Source organism: Sorex fumeus, unplaced genomic scaffold (genome assembly GCF_029834395.1).
Source record: "Sorex fumeus unplaced genomic scaffold, SorFum_2.1 ptg000008l, whole genome shotgun sequence".
Taxonomy (NCBI): domain Eukaryota; kingdom Metazoa; phylum Chordata; class Mammalia; order Eulipotyphla; family Soricidae; genus Sorex; species Sorex fumeus.
The window spans coordinates 2,334,562-2,357,354 of NW_026606065.1; the positions used below are offsets into that span (position 1 = coordinate 2,334,562).

General features: G+C 44.8%; 1 protein-coding gene across 1 annotated transcript in view; it reads left to right on the forward strand.

Annotated features, from left to right (window-relative positions):
• Positions 1-10,931: 10,931 nt before the first annotated feature.
• ME1 (malic enzyme 1) overlaps positions 10,932-22,793 on the forward strand; it is a 125,585-nt gene continuing 113,723 nt past the window's right edge. The window contains exon 1 of the mRNA XM_056110023.1: positions 10,932-11,064. Within this exon, the coding sequence (XP_055965998.1) occupies positions 10,984-11,064 (81 nt within the window). The 5' untranslated portion in view covers positions 10,932-10,983. The remainder of the gene's footprint in view (positions 11,065-22,793) is intronic.

A 22,793-nucleotide genomic window follows, 5' to 3' on the forward strand; every position in this document is an offset into this window, starting at 1 on the left:
CCCTTTTCTATCTGAACTGTCCTTTCCCCTAGAATACCCGGCTGGCCTCTAGGCTATGGAGTAATCCTCCTGGTGTTGATCTCAGCTATTCTTGGGCATTAATCTCATATTTTGTTATTTTATATCCCCCAGATGAATGCAATTTTTCTATGTCTATCCCTCTCTTTCTGACTCATTTCGCTTAGCATGATACTTTCCATATTGTACCACTTGTATGTAAATTTCATGACTTCATCTTTTCTAACAGCTACATAGTACTCCATTGTGTAGATGTACCAAAGTTTCTTTAACCAGTCATCTGTTCTTGGGCATTCAGGTCTCTTCCAGTTTCTGGCTACTGTAAAGAGTGCTGCAATGAACAAACAAGTGCAGATGTCACTTCGGCTACACATTTTTGCCTCTCTGGGATATATTCCCAGGAGTGGTATTGCTGGGTCAAATGGGAGCTCAATTTCTAATTTTTTGAGAATCGTCCATACTGTTTTCTAGAAGGGTTGAACCAGTCGACATTCCCACCAACAGTGAAGGAGTGTCCCTTTCTCGCCACATCCGTGCCAGCATCGGTTGCTTTTGTTCTTTTGAATGTGGGCCAGTCTCTGAGGTGTGAGATGGTATCTCATTGTGGTTTTGATCTGCATCTCCCTGATGATTAATGATGTAGAGCATTTTCTCATGTGCTTTTTTGCCATTCGGATTTCTTCTTTGAGAAAGTTTCTGTTCATTTCATTGCCCCATTTTTTGATGGGGTTGGATGTTTTCTTCTTGTGGAGTTCAACCAGTATTATGTATATCCTTGATATCAACCCCTTGTCAGATGTGTATTCGGCGAATATTCTTTCCCATTCTGTAGACTATCTTTGTATTTTGCTCACTGTTTCTTTGGAGGCACAGAAGCTTCTTAGTTTAAGATAGTCCCATTTATCTATCTCTGTTTTCACTTGCTCAGCCAGTGGCGTGGCATCTTTGAAGATACCATTAGCTTCAATGTCATGGAGGGTTTTGCCAACCTTGTCTTCAATGTACCTTATGGTTTCTGGTCTGATGTTGAGGTCTTTAATCCATTTTGATCTTACCTTTGTACATGGTGTTAGGCAGAGTTCTGAGCCCATTTTTTTGCATGTAGCCGTCCAGTGATGCCAGCACAATTTGTTAAAGAGGCTTTCCTTACTCCACTTCACATTTCTTGCACCTTTATCAAAGATTAGATGATGATCATATGATTGAGGGGAGATGTCAGTGTATTCAACCCTGTTCCATTGGTCTGCAGCTCTGCCTTTGTTCCAGTACCATGCTGTTTTAATTATTACTGCCTTGTAGTAGAGTTTGAAGTTAGGGAGGTTGATTCCTCCCATTTTCTTTTTCCCAAGAAGTGCTTTAGCTATTCGTGGGGGCTTATTGTTCCATATAAATTTCAGGAGTGTTTGCTCCAGCAAAATTATTTCTTTCATGCTTCAGATTCCACTTCTTTTGTGCTGGGCTCTTTCTGCTCACCTATGTCTGTGTGCTGATGTCTAACCTGAAACTTAGCTTATAATAAATTTTCAATGATTTTTTTGTTGTGTTTTGGAGCCACACCTGGTGTTTCTCAAGTCTTACTCCTGGCTCTATACTCAGGGATCACTCTGGTGGGGCTGGGGTTAAGTTGGGGGACAAATAAAAAAATTTAAAAACAGACTAGATACGTTCGTGATTTAATTTCTGGTACCTGTAAATGTGAAACTGATACAATGTTCAAATAACAGCTCCTCGGACTTATTTCAGAGTGGAGAAGGGAAAAAAAGAAGTTAAAAAGAGGAATTGAGAGAAGTCCAAATTATGGCAGCAATGTTCGGAGGATGTGTAAAATTTCTCAAGCAGACTATTTTAAGTGTGATACTTCCTTGGACATCTGCGGTCTTAATAGTTTAGACTTCTATTCCAAATGTCATATTATCAGCTGATAGTTTAAGCAATGAAACAAGTAGATTGTCTGAGAAAAAGGAAAAGAATCAGTGCATTGTGAAGGAAATACATACTGCATATCTTTAATGCTGTAAGTAGCTATATAAGTGAAAGATTAGTAAGCTATGAGAGCTACCATTAATAAAGATCTACTATGTGATTACTATTGAAATGTATGTATAGTAGATTTGTGCTTTTTAATTTTATAGACCCTAGTTCATGTATTCCATTTTTATTTGACTTGAGTATTTCGATATAAAGTTCATGCTCAATTTACTTCTTTTTTTTTTTTGCTTTTTGGGGTCACACCTGGCTCTGCACTCAGGAATTACTCCTGGCAGTGCTCAGGGAACCATATGGGATGCTGGGACTTGAACCTGGGTCGGCCACATGCAAGACAAATGCCCTACTTGCTGTGCAATCTCTCCAGCCCCTCAATTTACTTCTTGAAAAACATTTAAGTACATTTGAAGCTGTATGAGCATATGAAACAATTACTTCAACTGTAAATTTTATATCTGAGTAAAGAATAAATATTTGATAAAAATTTTGTGTCCAAATTAAGATGCACTGTAAGTGCAAATAGATATAAAGCCACTAAAATACACATTATATTGCAAAGGCATAGTATGAAACAAGTAAAATATACCAAAATTTTATATTAATAAACTTTTATATGTAAATACTTTTACACATTAAGTAAAACAAAATATATTACCAATTCCATCAAATTTTTCACACTTTTTGTTGAGTATGTAGAAAATTTTCTATGTCTGATTTACATCTATATATATGTTTTTACAGGTTTTGGGTGTTCTCACAAAGTGAGAAACTTGACCACCAGTATCAGCATCACAAGGGAGCTTGGTAAAACACAAGTTACTAAATTTTGCACAGGACTGACTAACTCATAAACTCTGGGGTTAGAAACCCCACTTTAGAATGTTCTCCTAATTCTGATGCAAACAAAGTTAGGTAGGAATAAAAGCTATGAACCACTCACTAGTCTAGGTCCATGTCTCCCACCTCCCGCCCCTTTCATTTTCTATCTTTCTTTTTGTGGTTGTTTAAATATTTGGCTGGGGGCACACCTTGGTGGTGCTCAGGGCTACTCCTGGCTTGTATTTAGCAGTCATTCTGGTTGTGCTCAGGAGACCTTGTGGTAACAGGACTGAAGCAGGTTCTCTTGCACGCAAAGCACGCACTCCAGTCCATGGAGCTATGTCTGTGGCTGCTGCTCTTGCTCTTCTTGGATGTCTTGTAGTCACACACTCGGTTGTGTGAAATGTGCCTTGGATCACACGCTTGTGCTCTGTGCCACCAAGAACGTCAGTCAGTGATCCAGCATGGTCCCAGGCAGTTAACTCAAGGCTGCAGTCAACTCACTGAGTCAACTCCCTGGGCCTAGATCCATGCTGTTTCAATTGTGGTGACTTGGGGAGTGGGAGGGATGCTGGGATCCGTGGTGGTGGAGAATGGGCACTGGTGGAGGGATGGGTACTCGATCATTGTATTACTGAAACCCAAGCACAAAAATTTGTAAGCTTACCTTATCGCTGGAGCGATAGCACAGCGGTAGGGCGTTTGCCTTGCATGCAGCCGACATGGCCGACCTGAATTCGATTCCTCCGCCCCTCTCGGAGAGCCCCACAAGCTACCGAGAGTATCTCGCCCGCACGGCAGAGCCTGGCAAGCTCCCCGTGACGTGTTCGATATGCCAAACACAGTAACAACAAAGTCTCCAATGGAGACGTTACTGGGCCCGCTCGAGCAAATCGACGATCAACGGGAGGGCCTTTACCTTTACAACTGTACCTCATGGTATTTCACTAATAAAAATTAAAAAAAAAAAAGGAATTGGTGTTGGGGGCGAAAGTGATAGTATAGAGAGTAGGATATTTGTCTTGCATGCAGCTGACTGGATTTAGTTCCCGGCATCCCACATGGTCCCTCAAGCCCACCAGGAACTTCTGGTCATTGCCCTGCATGGCCCCCTAAAGAAAAACAAAAACAAAAGCAGCAAAGGCTTAGTGTTATTTTTTTTTAAATGAATTAACTGCACTTAATGTAGCGATAGCACAGCGGTAGGGCATTTGCCTTGCACGCAGCCAACATGGCCGACGCGAGTTCGATTCCTCCGCCCCTCTCGGAGAGCCCGGCCAGCTACCGAGAGTATCTCGCCCGCACGGCAGAGCCTGGCAAGCCACCCGTGACGTATGCAATATGCCAAACACAGTAACAACAAGTCTCAAAATGGAGACGTTACCGGGCCCGCTCAAGCAAAATCGATTAACAACGGGAGGACAGTGTCTATGTAGGGTTAAGAGTTCGTGTTAAGCTTAGAGAAGATTACCTCAATTTTCTCTATGCTTAAGAGCGAGTCAGAACTTAGAATACAAGTGTAGTTCTTTTAATTTTAGCATACAAAGTTATTAAAACAATAAATGTTAAAGGAAAAAACAAGAAATTTAAGGATGTACTCAGCCAGGTGTGCATGAGCACTATTTTTTTTTAAAAAAGTGCTGAGCACCTCGAATGTCCAAGCATCTTGGCAGAAAATGAGAACCTTGCTCAACACCACAACCACCCCTGAACCGTACCAGATATGACCCAAAACTGAAAAAAACAAAAATATGATCCTGGTTTGACTTATTTTTACTGAAATGAATATATTACCTGTAAAAATATAGTTTTGTTATTCCAAATAAAAATTTAGTGCTTTAAAACACAATAAATTGCCCACAAAAAATTGTGATGTCAATTATCTTATTTCCTTCCTTCCTTCTTTCCTTCCTTCATTCCTTCCTTCCTTCCTTCCTTTCCTTTTTTCTTTCTATCCTTCCTTCTTTATTTTTTGTTGCTTCTTTGTTTTGGGGTTGTACCCAGTGAAGCTCAGGGATTACTTCTGATTTTCCACTCTGGAATCACTCCTGGTGATCCTTGGGAGAGCATATGGGATGCCAGGGATAGAACTTAGGTCAGTCACATGCTATCTCTTCAGCTCCTAAATAGTAACTTCAACTGTGTCTATCTCTACAATGCTGAACACCTGGGAAATCATCCCTGTGGTGACTTTCTCCTTCAGGGATTGTGAGATATATAGGGTTTGGATGAGAAAAACCCTCTGCAGATAACAAAAATTTACATATCAAATATATCTGTCCATGTATAATAGTCATCCATGGTATATATAATATAGCATATCTTCTGAAAAAATCTGTACCTTCTTGGTTTGACATTTTTGAACTTTCATCAGATTCATAGGGCAATGAACTTGGAAATAAAACAGGCAGAAAAACTAAGAGCCTTTATAGAGAAGAGTAGAAGAATAGTAGTTCTTTGAATAATATTTGGGGAGAGGATTTCTCAGGGAGGTTTATCTTTATTTATCAGTCTTACAATGAATAGAAACTGGCATGCATCACTGTACTCTGCTGTTTCTTCTTCTGCAGGCTTTGATTCGTCGGGCTCCTATCAATCACAAGGACAGAGATCTCTCTCTCTCCTTTCCTCCCTTCCTCTCTCCCTCCCTTCCTGCCATAGCATATCTGAGGTGCCCAGTAATTGCTTCCAACTTGGTACCTAGGGGACCATGTGGTGTGGAGATTGAACCCAGGCTTCCTGTATGCAGAGCACGCATTCATTCCCATGAGTTCCCACCACCATAGAGATCGCTCCCTAGAACCAGTTCTCTTACTGTTGAAGAACTAAAAACATACATAAAGCCACCGAATGTTACCTGCAAGACAAATGACAGTGTGTTATCTGCAAAACAGATGATAGTGTGATGCAGCTCATGTCACTTGGAAATGTGTACCAAGCAGAGGCTGGAGCGGTAGTCCAGAGGATAGGGTGCTTGTCTTATACCAGCTGACCTGGGTGTGATCATCAGTACTCCAGATGGTCTCCTGAGTCCCACCAGAACTGACCCCTGAAAGCAGAGCTAGGAGGAAGCCCTGAGCACCATCAGGTGTGGATCCAAGCACAAAACAAACAAAACAAAATGTGTATCAAGCAATTCATTGACAAACTCCTACCTCCATCCTCCATTGGTGATGCCCAGCCTCAGACATCCATGGGAAGCCTTGTGTTAGAAGTATACCAGGACCACTGTAGTACAGAACAAACCTCTGATGCCCCATCAGGAAACTTGTCTGTAGTTTGAGAGTTTTGCAAATACTTATCAGGTAACATAGACTAACCAACATGTTTTCCTTGTGGGGAATCTTGATTTCTCTATAAAAGAAGATCTAGACTACACTAGCATTAAAGTAGGTCACCCACCTAGTGATTCCCAATGTAATTCAGCAAGACAGAAAACTGTCAGGATAAGGAGATGGCTTCAAGGGTTAGACTGCAGGCCTTGCTGGGGCCTCCCTAGCACTGCATGGGTCCCCAAGCACTACTGCGAATTTCCCCTCTCTCTAAATGTTAAATCAAAAATGCTGTAACATTATTATATCCTTTGGAAATTAAGTTTTAGTGAAAATAAGTTCAAGTCTAAATAGGAAACATGAGAATTATGCATAAGACAACTGAGTTTATAGATTCATTCCCAAATTAATCATTGTATAGTTCTGCATTCTTACTGTGTATTCAGTTTTAACTGTAATACATCATAAGAATGAGGTGGTATTACATTATTCCCTAATAATCGGGACAATGTTTTTTTGTGTTAATACAGAGTAAGACTTTTCTCTCTTTTAAATATATGCTTTCTAAAGCTCGTGACATTCTGTGAAATCCTTAGATGGGACTCTTGCTTAAATAGAGTAATGGTACATGTCTTTTATCCATTATAATATATAACTTGTACCCATTTCTCCTCTTAATACAACACTAAAATGACAAGAATTTATAATTTGTTTCATCCAGGATTTCTTAGAGCCATTATGAAGTCTCATTAAGGAAACCAGAATATGTCACCCTAAAAAACGTACCTGAGAACCAGAGCAGTCTGTACACACGTCTTAATCTGTCAGTCTTCTCATAAATTTATCTTCTTTTTTCTTGTGTGTGTGTGTGGGGGGGTAGTTGTTGACAGGGGCACACTCCTGGTTCTCTGCTCAGAGATGATTCCTGGAGGTTTTCTGGGGACCATATGGATGCTGGGGATCGAACCCAGGTCAGGTGTGTGCAAGGTAAAAACCATATCCACTGTACTCTCCAGCACCCATACATTTATCCTTTACAGTTTACGGCTTTCGAAATATGAAACTTTTTGTCCCGTCATTTTCTTCAGATTTATTGTTCTTTGTTCCAGATGCTATATATAGACCACAGTTCTCAGCTGCTGTCTTGAGTCACTCTTGGTTTTAGGTTTCTCTCGTGTGACTAGATGTATTAAACCTTTTCTTTCATTAAGTCTCTCTTTTTGTTGAGGTCTAGGTGAAAAACCCAAGGTTAGGTATAGATTAAGTTCGGCCTTGCCTGCACTAGGGCTCATTGAACATGTAGATCTCTCATTTGCTAATTTTCCTGAGGCTGGCTAAGCCAAGGGTTCACCACCCAACGTTTGATTCTGAACTTTTAGGTTTGGTCAACGTGGTAGACTTCCTCCTGTCGACTGAATATTGAGCCCCCACGTTCTAATTTGAGAATCTAGAATCCCAAAAGGGAAAAAAAAACACACACAAGAAACACATCAAGAATCAGCATGCTGAAAGTAGACTATAGACCAAACATGACTGTCACCCATTGCCTCTTTTGCAAACCACAATACCCAATAAGAGAGAGAGAACAAAAGGGAATGCCTTGCCACAGAGGCAGGGTGGGATGGGGGGTTGGGGGGTGGGAGGGATACTGGGAACCGTGGTGGTGGGAAATGGGCACTGGTGGAGGGATGGGTATTTGATCACTGCATAATTGGAACCCAAGCACAAAAATTTATAAGTCTACAACTGTATCTCATGGTGTCTCACTAATAAAAATTAAATTAAAAAAAAAAAGAATCAGCATGTTCATATTTTTAACTTCCGAAAATGAACTTGTTCTCACTTATGCAACAGAAATGTACAGTCTAGTCCTTCAATTTGTAAGTCACACTCATTCTTAGCATTCTCAATTATATGCAGAGTGGAATGCACAATTGTTTTCCACAAAGGAAATGAAAGCAAGTTATTTTTTTTTCTGCCTTTATTTCTTCACATTAAAAAAAGTAAAGCCTAACTTTACAACTGATTAAAAATGGATGTAAAAATATAGTATCCTGGCTTACATTTCTGGGAAAAATAGGTTTAGCTAGTACTCGGTAAACCACATAGACAAAATGGTTCCCCAGCTGGGCATCACACGATTATTCAAGGAGCTGTTTCACAAGAAAGGTAAACTTACAGAAGAGCCTTGAACTTTACCTGCCTTGGCAGGATTTTGTAACTCCTTCGTCGCCGACGGCTTAGGTGAAGAGGTCAGACTCTTTGGGGCATACTCCCTATTCTTACTTCAGGTTTCTGAACTGTGGCTGTTCTGTCCCCGTAACAGGAATTGGCAGGTAAAATTGCTAAATTATCTGTAGTGAACGATGCACCCTACACACTAAAGTTCTCTGTTATTTGGTTTCTTCAGGGTCTCCAGTGTGAGTCCCCGGCCTTTTGTTAAGTTGCTGTGTTTCAGTGGCAGCAAGCACACCTCTTGCCAAGTGCCTTCAAGCACACCTACTGCCAAGTGCCTTCAAGGGAGTGAGTTTGCTGAGCTACACCTTCTTCTCAGATGTCCTGGCATTAAAGATTTATGGACCGTAGAAGCCACCGTGAGAAGAGTTCCTGAAGAAGAACACCGCGATGCCAGTAAAATCTTGATTAAAACAACTCATTTGGAGAACTCGAAAATGCTGTGATGGGACATGTGTTGAGTTCATGGACACATACACCTTCCGACAAGCGGATCTACCTGTAAGGACAGCGGTTTATACAGAGCTAAGTGTGAAAGCAACAAGTAACCCCGATGCCACCATGTCCTGGGCCCAAGAGTCAGAGACCAGGGATCCTGTTTAGAGGGAAGGGAACTGGGAGCAGAAGTCCCTAGGGTCTGTGATGGCAGATACAACCCTGGCTCACGGCTCACACTGCCCTGATTGTTCCTAGTACTGGAATCTTGGGGTAGAAGCAAAATCACCCGAGAGCTGCTTAGGGAAGGGAGAGGCCGAAAGAGGAAGAGGAGGAGAGAGCCAGGAGAGAGGGGGTGAAAGAGAGAGAGATGGAGAGAGGGGCTTGGGGGGGAGAGAACCTCCAAGTGGGCCCTCCGGCGTGCTTGCTCTGCACAACCCAGTTCTCAGGACCCCCCAAGCTCCTCACCGAAGAGTAGAGCTACCTCCTGGGGCCCCCTCCACCCCCTTGGCCTAAGCAGGCTTTGTAGGTCAGGGCCAGCCTCGCTGCCTCGGTTCGGGACTGGGCCAAGGGGTCTGGCACGCCGCAGCAACCGAGATGGGGGTCGTGGTGGGGGGGAGCTTCTGCACGGTCCCCACATCCTGCGGGGGGCGGGGGGCCTTGACCACCACCCCCGAGGCCTGAGCCCCGCAGTAGGGCGTTCACGCCCCCCTCCCCCCGTAGAGGGCTCCGCCCAGTGCAGAGGCGCGGGGTACGGGCAGGGGGCCGGCTGGTGGGCCGATGAGGATCCGGAACGACCCCGCGCAGGCCCTTCTGCGCTCAAAGGCGAGCGGGAACGGCGGCCAGGGTCGACCTCCTCCTCCTCCTCCTCGGGCCGTGCTCTTCCTCCTCATCCTCCTCCTCCTGGGCATCCTCCTCCTCCTCCTCTTGCTCCTCCTCCCCCTTGCATCCTCCTCCTTCTCCTCCTGGTCCTCCTTCTCTCCCCCCTCCCCCTCCTCCTTGGGCTGCGTTCCTCCTCCTGGGCATCCTCCTCCTCCTCCCCTCCTCTTCCTGGGCATCCTCCTTCTCCTCCTCCTCCTCCTTCTCCTCCTCCTCCTGGGCATCCTCCTTCTCCTCCTCCTCCTGGGCATCCTCCTTCTACTCCTCCTCCTCCTCCTGGGCATCCTCCTCTCCCCTCTCCCTCTCCCCCTCCTCCTCCTCCTCCTCCTGGGCATCCACCTCCTCCTCCTCCTCCCCTCACCCCTCCTCCCCTTGGCCTCCTGGGGATCTTCCTCCTCCTCCTCCTCCTCCCCTTCCCCTCCTGGGCATCCTTCTCCTCCTCCTCCTCCTCCTCCTCCTACTCCCCTCCCCCTCCTGGGCATCCTTCTCCTCCTCCTCCTCCTCCTCCTCCTCCTCCTCCTCCTCCTCCCCTCCCCCTCCTGGGCATCCTTCTCCTCCACCTCCTCCTCCTCCTCCTCCCCTCCTCCTCCTGGGCATCCTTCTCCTCCACCTCCTCCTCCTCCTCCTCCCCTCCTCCTCCTGGGCATCCTTCTCCTCCACCTCCTCCTCCTCCTCCTCCCCTCCTCCTCCTGGGCATCCTTCTCCTCCACCTCCTCCTCCTCCTCCTCCCCTCCTCCTCCTGGGCATCCTTCTCCTCCACCTCCTCCTCCTCCTCCTCCCCTCCTCCTCCTGGGCATCCTTCTCCTCCTCCTCCTCCTCCCCTCCTCCTCCTGGGTATCCTCCTTCTCCTCCTCCTCCTCCTCCCCTCCTCCTCCTGGGCATCCTTCTCCTCCTCCTCCTCCTCCCCTCCCCCTCCTGGGCATCCTTCTCCTCCTCCTCCTGCTCCTCCTCCTTCTCCTCCTCCCCTCCTCCTCCATGGGCATCCTCTTCCTCCTCCCGTCCTCCTCCTCCTCCTCCCCTCCCCCTCCTGGGCATCCTCCTCCTCCTCCTCCTGCTCCTCCTCCTTCCCCTCCCCTCCCCCTCCCCCACCGCTCCTCCTCCCCCTCCTCCTCCTCCTCCCGGCCGGCTGGGCCTTTGCGTGCCATGACTCAGCGCTTCTCCCAGCCGGGCCGGGCCCGCGGCTCCTCCCGGGCGGCTCCTCCCGCCGCGCGCGTCCTCCCCCTCGCGCCACCGGCGCCCGCGCCCGCCCCCGGCCCCGGCCCTTTAGCCGCGCGTCCCCGGCGGGCGCCGCAGCCTCCCCGCCGCGCCCGCGCCCGCGCCCGCACCCGCGCCCCCCGGCATGGAGCCCCCCGCGCCCCGCCGCCGCCGCCACACCCACCAGCGCGGCTACGCCGTCACCAGGAACCCGCACCTCAACAAGGTCAGCGGGCCGGGCGGGCAGAGACCCCACACGGGGCGCGGGGCGGGCGCGGGGGGACCCGGGACCCCGAGCGGCGGTTGGGAGGGGGACCCCCGCGGGGAGCCGTGGGGGCGCCCAGCCCGGCACCGGGCACCGGCACTGGCCACCGGGCACTGGGTACTGGGCACCGGGCACTGGGCACCGGGCACTAGGCACCGGGTACTGGGCACCGGGCACCGGGTATTGGGCACCGGGCACCGGGTATTGGGCACCGGGCACTGGGTACTGGGCACCGGGCACCAGGCTGGGCACCGGGCACCGGGCTGGCACCGGGAACTGGGCGCCGGGCACTAGGCACTGGGTACTGAGCACCGGGCACCAGGCTGGGCACCGGGCACCGGGCTGGGCACCGGGCACCAGGCACCGGGCACCGAGCTGGGCACCGGGCACGGAGGCTGCAGACGCCTCCCCGCGGCTCCCCCAGGCTCTGGACCCGCGCCCCGGACGGCGCCCAAGGGCCGCCTCTTGCCCGGGGACCCCTGCGGGAGGCTGCCCAGGGCGGCCCCGCGCGCGAGGTCGGAGCCAGACCCGCAGCATCCCGGGGCCGCAGGACTCCCGGCTCCTGCGCCCGCACGCTCGCCTCGCTTGGGCCCCCCTTCCCCAGGGGGAACTTAGCAGATGATTTTCTCTTTCCTTTTTTTGCTTATTTTTGAAATGAATACAGAAGAACGATGCTCCAAGGCTTGTCTAGAAGGTGATGCTGTCCCGGGACCCCAGTGGTTGCCCAGCGGGCAGGGTGTTGGCCTTAGCAAGTGGCCGCCCCACATTCTGTGCCCGGTGGCACCACACACAGAGGGTCTGTCTGATTCCCCCCACCCCAGGCAGGACTGAGCCAGGCAGGACTGAGCCCTGAGCACTGCTGGGTGCGGCCCCAGACAGCAAAACATAAATGATAGACAAATACATACACAGATGCTGGAATCTGGCGCGGTTTTCGTTCCCTACTAGCAGTGAGCCCTGAGCACAGAGCCGGGGGGTGAGAATTGAGTACCACTGGGTGTTGCCCACTCCCCACTAACTACCCCCCCAAAAAAAAAAAAAACTGGAGGTGATTCTCTGCATCTCTCAGAGACCCTTTCTCATTCCTGGCTAATACCCGAGATGTCTCAGATGAAAAGCGTCTCAGACGCTTCCCTGGAGGACAGACAGTTGCTCCTTTTAAACCAGGTGTGCCTCTGGCCGGGTTACTGGGTTGGGGTGTGTGTGCTTTGCGGCTTCCCTTTGAATTCGGGACCTTCCCGGACCACCCCGCCAGCCTGGGAGGCCTGAGCAGGGTGCAGGGCTGGACAGTCTTTTCATGGACAGGGCCTCAGCCTTGGCCCCTGCTCCTGCTGCTGCTGCTTTGTGGATTAATTGCCTGGACACATCTCAGTTCTTTTCTTTAATAAATGATACCTAATGTGAGGTTTTCTTTTTTTTTTTCCCTTCTGATGACACGGCAAATTAAGTCAATAACTAGTCAGTGCGTGTGTGTGTGTGTGTGGGGGCACAGGCCACTATGAACTTTTTTTTTTTAAACAATATCCACTTTTGTTTCCTTCAGAGTGAACTGAATGGCCAGTTTGTTGTGGTGGTTGTTGTGGTTGTTTTCTTCCTTCGTTTTATTCTGCAGGCTGGGGCCTCGTGTTTAGTTGGGCATAGGGGAAAATTTGACGGGTGACAAAACAGCTTGCTACTTTCCTTTGTCCTCTTGTGCTCGGTTTATGACTCAATAACAGATTGCTTCTTTGCAAGGGTCACGCGGGCAGTATAACCTGTTTGAAGTCTCAAGTAAGTGGGAGGACTGTTTTCAAGTCGGGAGGCAAAGCAGCCGGCCCTTGGCCAGAGGAAATTTCGCCTTTACTGTTGATGTCCGGAGTTTGTGATTTTTCAATCCGAAGTCTCCTGTTCACAAGCAAGGATGGATTGAAGAATTAATAGGATTAGAGGGGCCAGTACAGCAGGCAGGGCGTTTGCCTTGCACGCGGCTGACGAGGGTTTGATTCTCAGCGTATCCCACATTGTCCCCTGAGCACTGCACAGAGTGTTTGCCGAGTACTGGGCCAGGAGTAACCCCTGAGCGTTGATGGCTGTGGCCTCATACAAAAACCAAACAAGAAAAAAAGAATAATAGTATTTGATATATATATATATTTTTTTTCACCAGGGGTGGAAAGGTGCAGTATTACTATATTAAGAACATAATTCATAATTGAACTTTAGTACAGTCTGTGTAGTATCAGATGGAATTAAAAATCTAATTCACTGGCACTGGGGGGTAGTCAAGGAAATATTTTGGTCTTTTTTAGTAAACTCTTAAGACAGTTGTGTGGTGACCGACAGAATCGCCTCGCATGTACGTATTACTGAGATCATAGTCTTCATCTGCTGTGTTCAGAAGATCTCTGCCTTTATGTTTTCTGATAGTTCAGCACTATATCATCAGTTTTATGGTAACTGGGCTCCAAAGAAATCTTGTTAAACTTTGTCCTTCAATATAAAGCCTGGCCATTATCCGGGTACACCAAGCCTTCTTACCTCACTTTTTTGGCAAACCACAGAAGTTTCATTGTCCTATTTCGGTTCCCCAACCCCCCTCCCCACCCCAAGCGCTATAGTCTTACAGATATGGGAGAGATATTGAGCGGCGTATTCTTCATGTTACGCTTCTATTATTCAAGTATTCGTAGTGTGTTATAATTTTCTCCTATGTTGAATGTGAAATCGACTTCCCAGAATTACTTTCCTCTAAATGTATTGTTACTTTCCCAACTTCGCCTTCCAGTTAAAACATATTGTGTTGGGAAATATGTTACTTAATACTTGCCTTTTTAATCTGTGTTTAATTCTTTCAGTTCAGACAACATTAATTCAGTAATGCTCTCTCTAGGGAAGTTGTTTCTCATCACCTTAGTCCTATTGTCATTACTTAACTGTTAGATGTTGTACTATGTTTTATAGTTATGCAAACTTTTTCCTGATTGATTTCTCATTGGACATTTTAGAAATTTGGCCAGTGGATTTAAATAAATATTTGATGAACGAATAAATCTTTTGTTGCTTTTTGTTTTCTGTACAGTATTCAGCTTTTATTTTATTTATTTTGTGTGTGTGTGTGTGTGTGTGTGTGTGTGTGTGTGTGTGTGGCGGGGAGGTTGGGTAGGGGTAGGGTTGTTGGGTCATACCCGACTGCAATACTCGGGCCTTACTCCTGCCTCTGAGTTAAGAGCTTACTCACGGTAGTGCTCTGGGGGACTAAATGTAGTGCCATTTGTTTTATAGTAGAATATAATCAGAAAAGTTGGAAATTGTTTTAAGCCTGACCATCCTATGACATTTTAATTACTTCCTGGATAATTTTAAGATTTGGTAAAATCAAGGTTAGCAGTAGCTACTATCTGAATTGTCACTATCACTGTCCTTCCGTTGATCATCAATTTGCTCGAGCGGGCACCAGTAATGTCTCCATTGTGAGACTTGTTGTTACTGTGTTTGGCATATTGAATATGTCATGGGGAGCTTGCCAGGCTCTCTGAGAGGGGCGGAGGAATCGAACTCGGGTCAGCCACATGGTCCGCGTGCAAGGCAAACGCCCTACCCGCTGTGCTATCACTCCAGCCCAACACAAAAATAATGACACTTATTTTTTGGAAGGTATCTGACTAGTATTGTTGGGAGCCTGAGGGCTGATCTCACTGATACTCAAGTGGTAATGTCAGGTTTCATGGTTAGGTGCTTGGTCCTGGGTTGTGTTAGTGAGGTTTGGGCTTGGTTGTGCTCAGGACAAGAGGGTTACTGTTATATTCTCAACTCAGTCAAGCTTATTTTTATTTTTATTTCTTATTTTTATTTCTCAAAATTTTTAATTGGGTTTATTTCCCAATGCAGTGGTAGGAGACATCAGCTCATTCTACCATAGTTAACTTGTATTCACTTGCTTTTATATCTTTAACATTAAATAATGATCTGTCCCATAAGTCAATAGCCAAATACACTGCTCTTTAATATTTAGACAGTTTGATTAAGTTAGCTTTCATATTTTATGAAAGCTCGTTTTGGCCATCATTATTAGTTTTTTTTTATTATTGCTAACTTTTAAATCCAAAAAGTGGAATTCTGCCCGAGTGCTTTTGTAGGCTATTTGCATCTTTCATGTAAAGTCTTAAATGGATATATTCTAGAGGGTTAAAATATCTCATGACCTTGAAGGGAAGGTGCATTCCACCTTTTTTTCCCCCTGCGGTGTAAACCACACCAGAATAAATCACTTGGAAGTATCCACCAATCTTAGTTCTCTGGAGTTGCTTCAGGAATACGAGACACTGATGAATTATTTATCAGGGAATTTCAGTGGCATGAAAATCATTGCAATGAGAATGTTTGGCATTAGACCTCCATGTCTAACACCTCGCTGCCGCCGAACCAGAGTGGGAGTAGAGGAGAGCAGAAAAGCAAAGTCGTCGTCTAAGAAGAGGAAAGATGAGTTTTATTTGTGAGAGCTCTGGAAATTGGTAGGAAATGTAGGAAATACAGAAGGATTGGACTTGAATTTTTTCCATTTTGTGTTCCTCAGACTTTGGGACAGTTGTGGGAAATGCGATGTCATTGAATGAACATTTTCACACTGTGAGGCTCGACGCGTCCAAGACCTCATCCTTCCTCATGGACAGAATGCTGCTTTTACTTTTTTTTAAAGCTAAAAATGTTTAGTAGTTGCCACCCACTCCCAGCTTCGATCCAGGTCTCAGGGCCTGTCTTTGTGATGTTTCGCCGTGTGAGGTTAGCCTGACTGTTCGGTTCTCGGGCCTGCCTGTATCCAGCCGTGCTCAGGGCCGAGGATAAAGCCCAGGTACTCGCTTTATCACTTGAACCAACCCCTGTTTATAAGGTAATAGTTAAAAAGTAAAAAAAGTATTGCATAAGAATCACAGGATCTCAATCAATAAAAGCCTCAAAAGATTGCATAAGTTTCAGGTTTACAACTTCAATATCTGCATATACTATATTATTAGATTGCCATAAAATCAACCCTCCACCAGGCAATTAAGTTCCTTGATCTGTTTTAGCCCTCTCCAATTGCCTTCCCCTCTTGCGTACAGCTATTTTCTTGTCAGGCTAAAGTTTTCGTTTTTCTTTTCTTTATCTCATGCGTCTGAGTAAAATCAGATGGTATTTTTCTTTTTTAAAAAATTCACTTAGCATAATGATCTCTAATTTCATTCCATTGTGACAAATATGGATATTTCATCTTTTTAAAAATGGCTGAGTAATATTCCGTCTTAATAATCCAGTTATACTTTAAGGACATTTGAGTCAACTAAAGATGGCATACATAAAGTGTTTCCAAAACAGGTTAGGTTTATGTAGTCACACTTGGATATTTACACAACAAAAATTCTTTTTTTTTTTAATTAGTGAATCACCATGAGGTACAGTCACAGATTTAGATATTTTCGTGCTTGTGTTTCAGTCATACAATGTTCGAGTATCCGTCCCTCCACCAGTGCCCACCCTCCACGACCTACGATCCCAGCATCCCTCCCCTCCAGGCCCCCCCACAACAAAATTTCTGACTGCTCATCTGTCACACTCTCTCTGTTTTAAAGTGACACATGATTGTGTATCATTTTTATATGCTTATGGACATTTAGGTTGCTTTTATATCTTGGCTACTATAAATCATACTGTGGAGATCATTGGGAACACATTATTACGTAGTGTACACACATGACTTTTCAAATTAGTTTCTTTATGTTCACATTTCACATACTCAGTCCTGAAATGACTGGATCATACAGCATTTCTATTCTTAAGTTTTGAGGAATGCTCATTCTGTTTTTCATAGGGCCTACCATGTTTCCGTCCCATCCAGTGTCCGATGATTTCCTTTTCTCTAACATCTTCACCAGTATTTGTTGCTCCTTTTATTCTTTTAATACTTAGCCCTTCTCATAAGTGTGAGGTAATCTCTCATTACAGTTTTGATTTGTGTTTTCTATACTATCTTACAGCGCATCTTGTACCGATTGGCTATCCATGTGCTTTAGAATGTTTCCATAGCTTCTCTGCCCATGTTTGAAATTTGTATTCTTTGTAGAGTTATATGAGTTTTTATTTTGGACATTGACTTCTTGCTGAGTGTGTTTTTAAATTATGTTTACCATTCTTATAAGATAAAGTGGCATTTCGGGGCTGGAGCGATAGCACAGCGGGTAGGGCGTTTGCCTGGCACTCGGCCAACCCGGGTTCGATTCCCAGCACCCCATAGGGTCCCCTGAGCACCGCCAGGAGTAATTCCTGAGTGCAGAGCCAGGAGCAATCCCTGTGCATTGCCGGGTGTGACCCAAAAAGAAAAAAAAAAGATAAAGTGGTATTTCATCAATCTATATCTTATATCTTTCACAAATATTTATTCAGAACCTAGTATTATGCTAGTTACTATTCCAAGTACAAAGTGAATATTATTGTTCCCTATTACACTGCGATTTGATTTCTATCTTGACTCTTCACTCAGATATCGAAAAGATTTTTTGAAATAGTGCATGTCAGTTTTTCAAAATTTTATGACACAAAATTTATATATACATGTCTGTGGGGTTTCTTTTTTTGTGATTTTGGGCCACAATTTAGGAACTTTTCCCAGCTTGATCCTGGTGGTGCTCAGGGGACTATGCAGAGACAGGATTGAGTATGCAAATCTTGCACTAAGGCTATTGAGCTATCGGACCCTATAAAGGGATTCTTAATATAATTAGTTACTAACATGTCTTTATATGACTTGTTCAGTTATTGTGGCAATGATTGGGGTAATACACATTTGATTGCAGTGCTCACATGCTTGGTCATGATAGAGGAAACTAACATCTATCAATGCAGAATGCATCAAAAGGACAAAAATCTGTAGAACAAAATCTCTCTCAGATTTCTCAGGAAATTGGTATTTTTTTAATAATCATAAAAACAGTAGTTGAGAAACTGGGAAAATAAAATTATAATCCTCCTTTGGGAATGAAATATTAATACATTGCATACAGTGACTTGAACGGATCTAAAACAAGTCCAAAGGAAGTACTGAAAATGGTGATATGTAGAGACGTAGATTAAGGTTAATATTTCTTGGATCTTGAAAGGGACATGTAGGTAGAGAGAGTAAGAATCAGATCGGTCAATTTGCTTGTTGCAGTTGCCCAACGATGACAAAAGTTTGTTTCAATTTCTGTTCAGATACATTTGAATTGCTATAATTTTATTATTAGATGTACTTGTTCCCTTTGTTTTTATTCCTTTATTTATACCTTCCTATATTTTGTATTTGAATATTTTTACTCATTGATCTCATCTGTCACAATATGTAGTCAAATTTTTTGAATGATTGTGATATGCAGAACTTCATAATATCTTTAAGGTAGCATTTTGCTATTAAAATTGGAATGTGGAAATTATATCATCATAATAGGTCTTATTTCTATTTGTTTATGTTATAACCATTCTATATCTTGCTTAAATCCATTTAAATATGTGTATATGTCCTAAGGTTTGATTTTTGGTAATCAAACGCTATTGTGTGATGTCTAGGTTTTGGTCAAATCCTAATAGGAATACATTTTTAACTTTAGCCATTTTTCAACATGTTTAGGTTACTTCTAACAAGTTGAATCCTCTGTCAGTAGCAGAGAGTTCCAAACCCAATTCAGTTTTAAAGCCTTCTGGGTAGTGATAAAGCCTGACAAGTAGTCTTTTTCACCCAAGAATTAGGAAAGAGAATCTTAAAGGTTACAGAGAAACAGGGGAAACTTTTATTTCCCAGTTTCTTCAATCCTAACTGTGTAGTTATTTATTCTGTAATTTATTTTTTGTTTTTATTTGGTGGGGAGGGGGCTCATAGTTTAGGCCATACTCGGTGGTGTTCAGGGACTGCCCCTAGTATTGTGCTCAGAAGTTATTCCTGTAGGTTTTTGGGGAACCACGTCACACCAGGGATCGACCCAAAATCAACTGTGTGCAAGGCAAATGTCTTCACCCCTGCGCTGTCTCTCTGACTCCTGTTCTTTCTTTCTGTCATCTTCATGATTTTTTCTTTCTTTTTTTAATTGAATCACAGTGAGATACAGAGTTAGAAAGCTTTTCATGGTCAAGTTTCACTCATACAGTGTTCCAGCACCCATCTCTCCTCCACCAGTGTACATTTCCCATCACCAATGTCTCCAGTTTCCCTCCTTGGCATCCTCACAAGGCCGTATCTATGTCAGGTACCTCTCTCTCTCTCTCTCTCTCTCTCTCTCTCTCTCTCTCTCTCTCTCTCTCCCCCGCCCCTTTGGGCATTATGGTTTGCAATACAGATACTGAGAGGTGATCCTGTGTGTTCCTCTACCTATTTTCAGCTTGCAATTCTTATCCAGAGTGATCATTTCCAGCTCTTTTGGTCATAGTGCTCCCTTCTGTATGCCGGCTGCCTTCTCCCTCAGCCCTAAAGCAGGCTTCCATGGACCAGCATCCTCCGAGAAATCTTCATGATTCTTCCTGTCTACCTGAGGATCCCCTGTCTCGCCCACTAATTAATAAACTGGGCCTTTATCCACTTCGCTCCCTTCTTCCTCCAGCCGTGTTTGCTTCTCGGGCCAAATGACTGGAAAAGAAAAAAAAAGCAGCAGGCCGTTCAGCAATCTTGGAACCATTCTCTCTGTGATGAAAAGAACGATTCTCCCCCACCTCAGAATTCATAGGTGTTTGTAGTGCTCTGACTACAGTCATTGTCTGTTGCATGGCTAGGAAGTTAGGGTTGAAGAAAGTGGAAGAGAAGTCTTTCCTCTTTCTCTGTGACCATTAAGATCCTCTTTCCTGACTCTTGAACCAGAAAGAGAAAGCTTCCCTTGGCATTCTTTTGTATGCACCGCCAGATTCTATGCTGCTTTTGAGTCAAGGTCCATTGATCATCGTGGGGGTGGGGCATGGGGAAGAGCCAATTCACACTGGTGGGCAAGACTCCAGGAATGCACTGCTGAATTTCTGGTACCTTAGACTACGGCCATCTGTCCGTGTTATTCTGCTATTATTTTCTTTTGAGTTTTAAAGATACCTGTTGAGTATCTTTATTTGTGGCTGGTGTCAGAAGAGAAAGTTACCGTAGTGCACATTCCATCTTGTTCAGAGCTAGAAACTTCAGATTGTTACTTTAAAGGTACAGATATGTAAAATTCAATTTTTTAAGGAAAGTTTTAGGGGGAATGCCAGGGAATCAGCTCTCAAACAACATATTCACACTTTGTCTCATTCCCTCGGGAAAGTTCTTGCTATAGCCAAACATTGCAAGTTATACACATGATAATTACTAACAATAAGGCTTACTTTTGAAATGGTTCATGTGTAAACTGTGTAAATAATATATGTGTCCGAAGGATTTATGAAGATGAGTTGCCTTTGTTGATATCTATGTTTTACATCTATTTCTCTTAGATTATGATGAAGAAAATACTACAGACATTACAAGGTTCAGAATTTTTCGGTGTTAGTGGATAGAGGTGTCATTAGATTTTCTTTTTCTTTTTTGGCCTGCCTGGCGATGCTCAGGGGTTACTCCTGGCTCTGCACTCAAGAATTACTTCTGGCAGAGTTCAGGGGACCATATGGGATTCCAGGGATCGAACCCGGGTTGGCCGCATGCAAGGCAAACTCTCTTCGCATTATACTATTGCTGTCCTTAGATTTATCTTTCAGCATTGCTGGTCACAGTTGGAATATAGAGAATTATTCTGTAAAATCTTTGTTCAATGTGTAAATGAAGGAAAAATTGGAAAATTGAAGTGACACTCCTATTACTCTGCTCATCTGCCAGATGTGCTCTAACCTCTCCATAGTTCACGTTCCATTTGTGGGATGAATAGTCAGTTTCGTTTTTGTTTGTTTGTTTACTGTTGGGTATAGAAGGTATATCATTTCTTTAATGGCTATACAGATAATCATGGGCTAGAGCGATAGCACAGCGGGTAGGGCATTTGCCTTGCGTGCAGCCAGCCTGGCCTAGCCGGGTTCGATTCCTCCGCCCCTCTCGGAGAGCCCAGCAAGCTACCGAGAGTATCTCGCCCGCACGGTGAAGCCTGGCAAGCTCCCCGTGGTGTATTTGATATGCTAAACACAGTAACAAGTCTCACAATGTTACTGGGCCCGCTCAAGCAAATCGATGAACAACGGGAGGACAGTGACAGTGACAGTGATAGATAATCATGTATTGTTTAGGGTGCAGTTATGCTGCATATTAACAAAAAGGCAGAATGACTGTGACTTAAGAATTATGAACTACGCGGCTGAAGAAATAGTATGATGGGGAAAGGTTTGTCTGGCATACAGCTGGCACTGGTTTGGTTTCTGGCAACCCATTAGTCTCCTGAGCTCTGCCAGGAGAAATCCCTGAGTGCAGAGCCAGGAGTAAACCCTGATCACAACCGGATGTGGCCCCCAAACAAACAAAAAATTACCGGGGTTAGAGCCACAGTGAGTAGGGCTTTTGCCTTGGATAAGGCCTACCCTGGTTTGATTCTCATCATCTCCTATGGTACCCTGAGCACTGCTAGCGGTAATTTCTGAGTGCAAAGCCAGAAGTAACCCTTGAGTATTCCCAGGTGTGGCCCCCAAACCAAATAAATGAATAAATAAATAAAAATTACGAGATATGTTATTTCTCTCCCACTGGAGGGAACTCTGCAGTGGATTGGCAAGGGCTGATTGGTCGGCCCAGAGTTTTCAGGAACTTTGTTGTTTTAACATCTTCAAGAGCAGTTCAAGAGCTCAACTGTTGAAATTGAGATAAATGAGATAATTGAGATTTTTTTTTAAAAAAATAGCTTTACAGATTTATTGTATAAACATAAAAATCCTAAAACATTTGTCTCCCTCTTTTCTTTGTATCCTCCTTCTTAGAGGCAACAATTTTGTTGTTGTTTTGGGGTCACACTCAGCAATGCTCAGGGGTCACTCCTAGTTCTTCACTCAGGAATTACTTTTGGCGGTGCTCAGGGGACCATATGGGATATTGGGGATGGAATCCTGATCAGCCATGTGCAGGGCAAGCACCCTACCCTCTGTACTATCGCTCTGGCCCCAAGGCAACAAATCTTTTCAGTGACCACTGTTTCCATTGCATACGAAAATAGTATATGAAGTATAGGTTGTTATTGTAGTTGTGGTCGTAGTGATGGTGCTGGGAATTGCGCTAGGCAAGGTGGGGCAGGGTAGGGTGTCATGCCTCGGATTCTATTCATACAGTACCTGCATTCAAGCACTGTGTTGCTTATCCAATCCCTGAAGTATATCTTGAAGAATTCAACTTTTTGCTGAACCTCCCAGTCAGTACCCAGGGGGCCCAGGGACCTGTCCTGGTGATATTCAGCCAACTGGTCCGTGCTGTTCAGTCCGAGAACGTAAAGCTGCTTGAGTTTTCCCTTGTAGGGGAACACCATGGCCACCCCAACAGTACTCAGGGGTCTCCAGGCCCACACTTGACAGTGCAGCACTCCCCAGGGCAGTGCTCAGGGCCACTTGGTACCAGGGTTCAAACTCATGTCCCAGTTCATGCTAAGTGTGACCCTGACTGCTTTGCTATTTTCTAAAGTGTAATTTTACTTTTATTTTTTATTTTTATTTTTACATCTTATTATCTCATTCTTACTTTGGACACACTGGCAAGCTACCGAATGTAACCTGCCCACATGGCAGAG